This window comes from Mya arenaria, chromosome 1 (assembly GCF_026914265.1).
Source record: "Mya arenaria isolate MELC-2E11 chromosome 1, ASM2691426v1".
Lineage (NCBI taxonomy): Eukaryota > Metazoa > Mollusca > Bivalvia > Myida > Myidae > Mya > Mya arenaria.
In genome coordinates, this window is record NC_069122.1 from 36,318,624 (window position 1) to 36,330,446 (window position 11,823).

At 33.9% G+C, this 11,823-nt stretch overlaps 1 protein-coding gene across 3 annotated transcripts in view; it reads right to left on the reverse strand.

The window, feature by feature from the left end:
- The window catches only part of LOC128237141 (uncharacterized), a 33,878-nt gene extending 22,683 nt beyond the window's left edge, over positions 1-11,195 (reverse strand). For 2 of the 3 annotated variants that reach the window (XM_052952599.1, XM_052952445.1), the window contains exons 1-2: positions 11,014-11,194; positions 555-623 (exon numbers count right to left, since the gene is read on the reverse strand). In XM_052952599.1, coding sequence (XP_052808559.1) covers positions 555-616 — 62 coding nt within the window. In that variant the 5' untranslated portion in view covers positions 617-623; positions 11,014-11,194. Of the gene's footprint in view, positions 1-554; positions 624-11,013 lie in introns of all 3 variants that reach the window. The other variant, XM_052952526.1, reaches the window with a different exon arrangement.
- Between the last annotated feature and the right edge of the window lie 628 nt (positions 11,196-11,823).

The window sequence follows — 11,823 nt, forward strand, 5'->3', positions numbered from 1 at the left end:
ACTAAAATCAATGCAGAATACAACTTAACAATGTATATACTAACTATTTGGTTAATAATCAAACACTAGTAGTTTCTATATAGCTTTGTGCGTCATCATTAAAAGCAGACTAGTGAGTTCATTGATTCGATATATTGTCACCATTCATAAACTCTACTATTTAAATATCGAGTTCACAACGGCCACTTATAACTATTTAACAAGTTAATGCATTTCAAGTGTCTCAGGGATAAAGCTGTGTGGATAACATGGGAATACGTATGCACACATATAAGCATATCACATTCAAATTCTATCACATGCACCGTTTAAAATGACCGGCATATGTTTGTTTTTTGTAAAATGCAATTTTGTCTCAAATATTGTCTTTTAAGTCCACGATTTTGAAAAGCGTTAGTAGTGTATGAGTTTTGCGGTTGTAATGTTAGTCAACGGAACTTGCTAATTTGTGACCTTACCTGTCACCTAAAGCCACCGCTGCCTAGCAGGACATTGTTAGAAAATGTCTGAAAATGTGCAAAATAAAACTTTTGTGGCCATACACATGTAAATACCTGGCAGATTCCGTTTTCTTTTTCCTGCTGACCTTGTGTTTCTGGCGATCTTTTACTCCCATTGTGACTCTAGAAAAAGTCAGATACAAATTTTATTAACAGTTAAGTTGGATGGGCTTCTGTTATATATATTTTGACTGTTCCCTCTGCCGAAGTTAATCGAAGTTGTGTAACTGAACCGTTTGGATATAAGAATTAATGTGTAAATGAAATTAAATTGAACCTTCTCCAGTATGATGCAAATAATTAGATATTATTATGTATAAATACATCAGTATCTCGACCAGGCATCCTCTCAAACAATGTTTTCTGGTCGCTTAATACTGTTACATTATACGGGTTCTACGCTGTCTTTCATGTCATGTTCCATGTATGGTTGGAAATAAACTATTTATATTAAAAAAGACGACCCATTCTAAGATGATACTACATTTGTATCCTCTTTCTGGTTCCTGGCCGATGATGATAAGGGTGTGCATTTCCTACGATGTTACCCCCCCCCCCCTTTCCCCCTTTATCAAAGTGCGCCCCTCTGACATCCAATCTTGCACTGAGTATAAGTTTCTGTGGCTAACGTTTGCGATTTGATTCCCCACTCATACAGTGTGTGTATACCACGTGATAAATTACGTCATATATGCTACGGCGGAAGGCAATAATTTGCTTAAAATGAGGCCTTCAAACAAAAATAACTTTTCTTTTACAACACCATTTCAAATAAAACAAAGGGCAGTCTATGCCGCTTTAAGAGCCCCGCATTTGCTAATTACCGACTTTTGATAAAGTCATTAGTTTCATTAAACACTTCGACTCGGACAAACCTGTTTCCAAAATCATGTTTTGACAGTGCTACGTCAGACGGCCGTATTGTGAAAAGGTTTGTCGAAGTGTTTAAGGAAATTAAATTTCAATCAAACTCTGGTAAAAGACGGAATGCAGGGCTCCGTAAGCGGCGTAGGCCGCGCTTTGTTTTAATTAAAATGGTTAAGAAATAGAGAAGTTATCTTTGTTTAAAGTCTTTTTTTCAAATCAAAATATTGCCTTCCGACGTAGCATTCATGACGCAATTTATCACGTTGTAAACATACACTGTCAAAGTGTATATATATACCGTGCGAAGCAACACGGATACAAAACATTTTGTTAACGTTAGCTACCGTGAGAGGTTTTTAGCCTTAATTTTTAAAAGTGTATTGGTTAACTGACGTATATGGCCATATAGAACACTGTGTGCTTTGTTAATCAGAAAGTTCAAGTAATTTTTAATATTCGGATACTCTGGTCTGCATATTTTCTATGTTTGGTGTTTACAAGCATAAAATAGAATCATGATTGCGTGCAATATTTTACTGACAAGTATTCAATAAGATCATGTCTATACCGATGAAATATTGATGCGCTCCAATCATTGAAGTGAACAGCGAGGCTTTCTGTGGTTATTTACTTTTTTCGTGTCGGACTGTTCATCTTTTAATTTCCGAAGCTACCTTACTGCACATCTTTTACTTTCTCGTTGCCTTCTTTGCATCTTTTACTTTCTCGTTGCCTTCTTTGCATCTTATACTTTCTCGTTGCCTTCTTTCTGTATTTTACTTTATCGCTGCCTTCTTTGCATCTTTCACTTTCTCGTTGCCTTCTTTGCATCTTATACTTTCTCGTTGCCTTCTTTCTGTATTTTACTTTATCGCTGCCTTCTTTGCATCTTTCACTTTCTCGTTGCCTTCTTTCCGTCTTTTACTTTATCGCTGCCTTCTTTGCATCTTTCACTTTCTCGTTGCCTTCTTTCCGTCTTTTACTTTATCGCTGCCTTCTTTCCGTCTTTTACTTTATCGCTGCCTTCTTTCCGTCTTTTACTTTATCGCTGCCTTCTTTCCGTCTTTTACTTTATCGCTGCCTTCTTTGCATCTTAAACTTTCTCGTTGCCTTCTTTGCATCTTATACTTTCTTGTTGCCTTCTTTGCATCTTATACTTTCTCGTTGCCTTCTTTGCATCTTATACTTTCTCGTTGCCTTCTTTCTGTATTTTACTTTCTCGTTGCCTTCTTTGCATCTTTCACTTTCTCGTTGCCTTCTTTCCGTCTTTTACTTTATCGCTGCCTTCTTTGCATCTTTCACTTTCTCGTTGCCTTCTTTCCGTCTTTTACTTTATCGCTGCCTTCTTTCCGTCTTTTACTTTCTCGTTGCCTTCTTTGCATCTTATACTTTCTTGTTGCCTTCTTTGCATCTTATACTTTCTCGTTGCCTTCTTTGCATCTTATACTTTCTCGTTGCCTTCTTTCTGTATTTTACTTTCTCGTTGCCTTCTTTGCATCTTATACTTTCTCGTTGTCTTCTTTGCATAATTTACTTTCTTGTGACTTTCTGTGAAAATCTTAATGTCGATTGACGTTCTGTGAATCTTTTTTATTTCGCGTGACTTTCTGTGCATATTTAAGTTGCTCGTGCCTTTCTGTGCATCTTTCAATTTCTTGTTGCTTTACGCGCATCCTCTTTTTCATCACTCTCTGTTCATCTATTTATTTCTCATGTCTTTCTGTGCATATTTAAATATTCCGTGACTTTCCTTGCTTATTGGTAATTTTCGAGATCTTAGGTGCATGTCTTTGCTATAGTCCGCTGGTCTACAGACTTAAGTTCCGCAAATCGAAATCAGGTATCGTCAGATCTACTATTCTACAGATGACATGGCTGTTTAAAATGGTGCAAATTAAAATTCATCTTTATTTAAATACATACATGCAAATGTAACGTTAACGTGAATTTGAAAGCCAGCCGAAGAATATTCCTCTTAAACTTTGTGGAATACAAGTATATAGATAAGTACGTGGAAATGTGTTGTCTAAAGACCGTGCCTTACTTTACCTACTACAAATAGTCAAACGTCCTGAGCCAATATCGAGTTACATGTATTTCACTTACTGTTATAAAACTAGCGTTTTGTATTAAAAATTCAACTTATTCTTAGGTAATTTAAGGCACTTAAATATTACAATTTAGGGATACTCAATTGTTTTATTCTATTGTTATTGCCTAAAAGATTGTTGTTAAAAAAGAGTAAAACCACGCATGTCACACCTTCAGCCTTTAAAGGCTCTTAGCGTTTTCATTTGATTTCTGGTGCATCGTTCAATTCCTCGTTGCTTTCTGTGCATTTTTTTTTCATTTAACGTGACTTTCTTTACATATCTTAAATGTTTTATGCTTTTTGTGCATTTATTATTCCTCGTGGCTTTCTTTGCTTCTTAAAGTTTCTCGTGATCTTCTGTGCCTCTTTTAATTTATCGATGCTTTATGTGCATATTTTAATTTAACGTGACTTTCTTTGCATCTTTTATATTTTGTTGCTTTTTGTGCATCTTTTAATTTCTCGTGATATTCTGTGCGTCTCTTAATCTCACGTAGCTTTTTGTGCATCTTTTAATATCTCGGGATATTCTGTGCATCTTTTAATCTCACGTAGCTTTTTGTGCATCTTTAAATATCTCGTGATATTCTGTGCGTCTCTTAATTTCACGTAGCTTTTGGTGCATCTTTTAATTTCTCGTGATATTCTGTGCATCTCTTAATCTCACGTAGCTTTTTGTGCATCTTTTAATATCTCGTGATATTCTGTGCATCTCTTAATCTCACGTAGCTTTTTGTGCATTTTTGATATCTCGTGATATTCTGTGCATCTCTTAATCTCACGTAGCTTTTTGTGCATCTTTTAATTTCTCGTGAATATATTTGTATCTTTTAATTTCAAGTTGCTTTCTGTAAATCTGTCGATTTCTCGAGGTTTTCTGTGCAAAGTGTTTATGTTTCGTAGCTCTTGCTGCATCTTTTAATTTCGCCTCGCTACTGTGCATCTTCTAATATCTCGTGACTTGCTTTGCAGCTTTGAAATTGTTCGCGCCTTTCTGTCAACTTTTAATTTTCGTGACTTAATGTGCATTTTTTTCCTGGTGACTTTTTTAATCGTTTAATATCTCGTTACTTCCTGTGTATCTTTAAATCTCGCGCTTCTTTATGTGCAATTTTTAATCTTTCGTTGATTCCTGTGATGTTTTTAATATCTCGTTGCTTCCTCTGTATTTTTTTTTAATATCTCGGTACTTTATGTGCAATTTTTAATCTCTCGTTGATTCCTGTGTGGTTATTAATATCTCGTTGCTTCTTTGTATTTTTTTCTAATATCTCGGTACTTTATGTGCAATTTTTAATCTCTCGTTGATTCCTGTGATGTTTTTAATATCTCGTTGCTTCCTGTGTATTTTTTTTTCTAATATATCGGTACATTATGTGCATTTTTAATCTCTCGTTGATTCCTGTGATATTTTTAATCTTTCGTGGCTTCTTGTGCATCTTTCAATATCTCGTTACTTTATTATCATCTTTTACTATCGCCTTGATTTGTGCATATTTCAATCTCTCGTTGCTTTTTGAGAATATTTTAATTACAAATGGTATGGGCTCAATGATTTATGGCCTTACAGAAAGTAAAATCAATCTTTAATATTCAGATACCTTTGGTCGCCCAATGCGGTTTAATGCTCAGATATTGTGGTATGCATAATGTATTCATAGAGTTGAATGACTGCTTGACAGATTTCATTGAAAGGCCTTCAATAAGATAATGTATATACCGATAATAAGTGCTATTTTCCAATCAATGAAGGGACCAGAGTGTCTTTCTATGTATCTTTTATTTTCTCTCCTCTGAGAGAACAATGTCTCATAAATATTATATGGGTGCTTCATGTTTAGCCTTCCCATGAAATGAAAGGCACGCAATCATTTTATAACATATTCATGATATTATTTTTTCACGAAACAATTGACAGATATAGATAATATACTGTAACTATGAATGACGAAGCGTTTTGATAAAAATAAAATGATGAAGACTGTGTAGTATAAGGCCATGGACAGGTAGAAATTTTGCACGCGTGATCCCGATCTAATAAAATAAGAATTACACGATTCAATCCCTTTTCTAAAACAACACTAAGTAAATATACCGCCTGAAACAGAAATAAGTGTAATTTGGACGTTGTTTTTTATCGTTTTTGAAAATATGAAATGTCCTCTCTGTGCGTGTGAATTCAGTCACAAAGGAATGTCATCTATTGAAAAGAACATGGAGTAGAAATGTTTCTGGTATACTCTTCAACATGCACAGTACAGAATACATTGCTGTATTAATCGGGTACCGGATTCTAAAATTGTACTTGGGTACACTCAAACCATACCCGCCCCGCGGCAACCCGCCCATAACCTATATATTACATATATTTTAAATCATCAGGACGTCAAGCTTTCGAACACCTGACTGTGTTTTACAAATGATAATATTTCATTCAGGTTTTATAATCCTATTTTCCAACTGAGAACATACACTTTCTTTAACAAAACATTTATTGAGATCAAAAGCTAACACTAATTTATAATATTGTTATTATTAAGTCAATGTTATAAGAAACCTTAAGTATACGGCCAATCTATTTCACTTTAAGCCGTGACGGAGACATTTATCCAATAAGTTATGAGCGGAACAATGCAACTTACATAATGGTTAAGATTTCATTGCATTAAATACGGTTTAAAAAAATAAATATTGTTTAAACTTTGAATAAACGTGTGTTGATATATCATGCATAGATAATAGGATGTTTTACGCACAAAACGTTTAAGATCTTGAAAAGTTTTAAAGCTGCACTCTCACAGACCGTTTTGACAACTTTTGTTATGTTTTGTCATGGAATAAGCCAATTTTTCGAGTATGTCTGGAAACAAGTGATATAAGACCGCTGACAATAAATCAGATCGCAGTTTTTTTCATATTTACGGTCGAAAATTAATGTTTTATGTCTAAAATCGTTACTAACTCTTTAGAAAAATAAGTAAGAAAAATTAGTTTATCGGCCAAACAAACATCAATTTTCGAACGTATATTTGAAAAGTTTCGATCTGATTTTTTCTGTCTTATTAAATTCGGTTTCAAGACATTTACGAAAAATTGGCTCATTCCAAGACATAAAAAATAAATATAATAAAAATGTGTCAAAACGGTCAATCTGTGAGAGTCCAGATTTAAGCAAAGGTAGCCTATCGAATCCATAAAAGTTAATAGAAAATGTGTATAGATTAGTTGTTGCGTTGACAGTAAAAGCTGCATTTTTTTCTGGAAAAATTGCATCCACACATGTTTTAAAGGGCACCAGGACAGATAAGCACCTAACACATGTCAGCTCTTTCCTGTGGTCATGTTAATCCTTTATCAGGATTTTTGATTGTATTATTTTAAAAGAATAGCAGTATCAACGAATCATAAAAATACCTCAAGGGCTAATTTACTCCCAGGGGCAAATCTTGGGCAACCATCAGATGTGATCATTTTAACCCTTTATTGTATTTCCTAAGAATATCCATATCAACCCAGGGGCAAATGTTCTCACCTGTGATATATTTGCCCCGGGGATAGGCATTTTTCTCTCGTTCAGTGTTGTTTGGGCCTTTACCGTGTGCCTCTTAAAGTGACTCGCTCATGGTTTGTGAAATGCACTTTTTAATCAATTATTTTTTCAATGTATCTTTAAGAGGTTAACATATCCGTTCTTGTAGCTAAACTGACCGGTGTGCGTGTGGTCCAGCCGGCAATGTTTTATATTTTGTCTTGACTACCGGCGTTGGTTCGAACCCCACTAAAACCAAAATTCTTTTTTATGCTATAACTGTATTTTTTCTGCAATTTCGAGATCATAGAGTAATATAATGATAAAATAAGTGTTTTCAGATGCATTACCGGAAAACTAATTTTTGGTCCAAAACCATGAGCGAGTCACTTTAACAGGGTTAATAAATATGTGAATGTTTGACCACTGGCATTGTCTCTGTAGTTTTCATTATATCACTGGCCTTGGTATTAGATAAAAGTTTCTGTTTCAAGTTATCGACAAGTATTTTAATCAGGGATAAACAAGTACTTTTGGTTCATTTAAGTGGCAGATACGGTTGTTTAAATATTTTACAACCACTCTAAACTCTTCAAAAACACCGATCATGTAAAATTTGTCATACACGCTGCAGAAAAAAATGGCTTTGTGTGAGGTAGATAATGCGTGTAAATATTATGGTGCACCGTAACAACTTGCTTATCTAAGAACTAGCCGTTTCTTTGATGCACATAAAAAAGTAGGTAGTATAAGTGTTCATGAGAGATTTTTCATGTTCCTTAAATGACAGGTTGAATTATTTACGCCAAACGTATCGTTAATGTCAGGAGTTTATATGTTAAACATGTTCGACTTTTAAAATGATACCAAAATCAAAGTTTTGTGATAAGGACAGTCATTCTTTTTTATGAAAAGTCCGCTAGCAAGTTCGAAAATTTCACTATATCAGTTTTCATTATTACAGGCAGCCAAATTCATTTTAAAAGAAAACAACAATAAAAACCTGTGCGACTGAAATGTATTAAGTATCACAAAAAAAAGTCTAATTCGAACTTGGGCAAATTCAACCCATAAAAAACAGGTTAAGAAATAAAATATATATAAAAAAATATCTGATCAAACTTACCCATCTTAAGGTGTATTTGGTTCAAGTGCATACATTGTATCAAGAAACGTAACTGGGCGTTCCTTATGGAGTTAAACTTTTCAAAATGTGACTTTTTTCTGTCGCTTATTTTGAAATTTTTGTTCAACTGTAGCATATTTATATATTCTCATTATTTCCACCTCAAAGTTATTTAAACATGCCAAACAAACAAACGGCGAAATACACAGTACACACAGAAATAAATACCATGAGACAAAAAGTTGTTACACCAAGATCAAGATGTTCATGTAATAATATGGTAAGATATGGCATATCTTTAGCTGGGTGTATACTTTCTGAATGTGTGGCTATCATAGAATATCTTTGACTGGGTGTATACTTTCTGAATGTGTGGCTATCATAGCATATCTTTGACTGGGTGTATACTTTCTGAATGTGTGGCTATCATAGCATATCTTTGACTGGGTGTATACTTTCTGAATGTGTGGCTATCATAGCATATCTTTGACTGGGTGTATACTTTCTGAATGTGTGGCTATCATAGCATATCTTTGACTGGGTGTATACTTTCTGAATGTGTGGCTATCATAGCATATCTTTGACTGGGTGTATACTTTCTGAATGTGTGGCTATTATAGCATATCTATAACTGAGTGTATACTTTCTGAATGTGTGGCTATCATAGCATATCTTTAACTGAGTGTATACTTTCTGAATGTGTGGCTATCATAGCATATCTTTAACTGAGTGTATACTTTCTGAATGTGTGGCTATCATAGCATATCTTTGACTGAGTGTATACTTTCTGAATGTGTGGCTATCATAGCATATCTTTGACTGAGTGTATACTTTCTGAATGTGTGGCTATCATAGCATATCTTTGACTGAGTGTATACTTTCTGAATGTGTGGCTATCATAGCATATCTATAACTGAGTGTATACTTTCTGAATGTGTGGCTATCATAGCATATCTATAACTGAGTGTATACTTTCTGAATGTGTGGCTATCATAGCATATCTTTGACTGAGTGTATACTTTCTGAATGTGTGGCTATCATAGCATATCTTTAACTGAGTGTATACTTTCTGAATGTGTGGCTATCATAGCATATCTTTAACTGAGTGTATACTTTCTGAATGTGTGGCTATCATAGCATATTTTTAACTGAGTGTATACTTTCTGAATGTGTGGCTATCATAGCATATCTTTAACTGAGTGTATACTTTCTGAATGTGTGGCTATCATAGCATATCTTTAACTGAGTGTATACTTTCTGAATGTGTGGCTATCATAGCATATCTTTAACTGAGTGTATACTTTCTGAATGTGTGGCTATCATAGCATATCTTTAACTGAGTGTATACTTTCTGAATGTGTGGCTATCATAGCATATCTTTAACTGAGTGTATACTTTCTGAATGTGTGGCTATCATAGCATATCTATAACTGAGTGTATACTTTCTGAATGTGTGGCTATCATAGCATATCTTTAACTGAGTGTATACTTCCTGAATGTGTGGCTATCATAGCATATCTTTAACTGAGTGTATACTCTCTGAATGTGTGGCTATCATAGCATATCTTTAACTGAGTGTATACTTTCTGAATGTGTGGCTATCATAGCATATCTATAACTGAGTGTATACTTTCTGAATGTGTGGCTATCATAGCATATTTATAACTGAGTGTATACTTTCTGAATGTGTGGCTATCATAGCATATCTATAACTGAGTGTATACATTCTGAATGTGTGGCTATCATAGCATATCTATAACTGAGTGTATACTTTCTGAATGTGTGGCTATCATAGCATATCTTTAACTGAGTGTATACTTTCTGAATGTGTGGCTATCATAGCATATCTTTAACTGAGTGTATACTTTCTGAATGTGTGGCTATCATAGCATATCTTTAACTGAGTGTATACTTTCTGAATGTGTGGCTATCATAGCAGATCTTTAACTGAGTGTATACATTCTGAATGTGTGGCTATCATAGCATATCTTTAACTGGGTGTATACATTCTGAATGTGTGGCTATCATAGCATATCTTTAACTGGGTGTATACTTTCTGAATGTGTGGCTATCATAGCATATCTTTAACTGAGTGTATACTCTCTGAATGTGTGGCTATCATAGCATATCTTTAACTGAGTGTATACTCTCTGAATGTGTGGCTATCATAGCATATCTTTAACTGAGTGTATACTTTCTGAATGTGTGGCTATCATAGCATATCATTAACTGGGTGTATACTTTCTGAATGTGTGGCTATCATAGCATATCTTTAACTGAGTGTATACTTTCTGAATGTGTGGCTATCATAGCATATCTTTAACTGAGTGTATACTTTCTGAATGTGTGGCTATCATGTTAAACGTGATGTACAATACACTGAAGATGTAATTTTTCATGACACGTGGTTGAAACATGTCTCCATGGCGGTTCAAAAATATTATGTTATCAATGGGCAGTACAATAAGTGCATCACTAATTTGAACATTTTTGTATTTTTTAAGGTTTATCTAGGAGTAGGAATATTGGGCACAGGGTTTATAGAAGCCTTTGCGTTTGTTTACTTTAAATTGATTAGCCTAGTATCAGTGATACCTCTAGCTATATGCCTACATACACTTACATTATGAATAAAAAATATCACAATAGATATGGAGAAATTGAAACAATTGATTAATGACAAAATAATTATTATTTCTTAAAACTCCTGAACGAATTGATACATATAATCATAATTTATCAAGAGTTTAACCATTATAATGCAGTGCTTACAAGTATGACCATTCATTTTGTGCAATTAGAAAATACATACATAAAAGTGTAAGTATTTTAGAATTATTAAAAATATTAATAGAAATACACATATTAAAGATAAGTATGTTTAGTTCTTTAAACAAACCTTGGGGATTATCCTATATGATCCAAAACTAAGCACTAGTCATTAATTAAACAGAGTATAAATGCACTGAGCATTAAATATCATAATCAAATATCGATTTCGCTTTGTCAGAGTGTTCACTTTCAGCCACTGATATTGAATAAGAATCCTCGCAAATGATATAAATATTTTGTTTTGTAGGTAGGCAAATGAAATGGGCAAGTCGAATATTTAGGTGTGTGGTTTATTGAAAATCTTTCTAGACTAGATACAAATCTACCCATATATATAAATAAAGGTGTTAACGATATAAATCAGTGCGAGACTTCACTTTGTTGTATTGTATTGGAAAACCCAATAAACAAACAAATGTATTTCATTAAACAGGTTTATTGTTCATTTTATAGCCATTTGGGGTGATTAAAATCTTAAAAAGTGTCCCGCTAATTGATAAGTCTTAGTTAAAAACCTATCATCCGAATAAACGTAGGTTTGTATTAATGAACTGTTTGTAATGTAAAAAATGTCTTAATTTGGAATAACAAATCACCTCGATATTCCAAAACTTGGCAATTTTGCGGGTTATATAAGTACCCAAATGGGAGGTGCTACTGGTTGAGATTAGGGTCCCGCCGAGCGAAGTAGAGCAGTTTCATTACAGTGCAATCTATTATTTTGTATTCACAGTCCCCTATTTATTATTCAAATAGCAGATTAAGTATGTGATACAGGCATTTACACTTAGTTATGTTTATTTCCTTTACTTATTTTAAACTTAAATTGAATACGAATATTTGCTACCATGTGTATATTTTCAACATAATGGCCAAT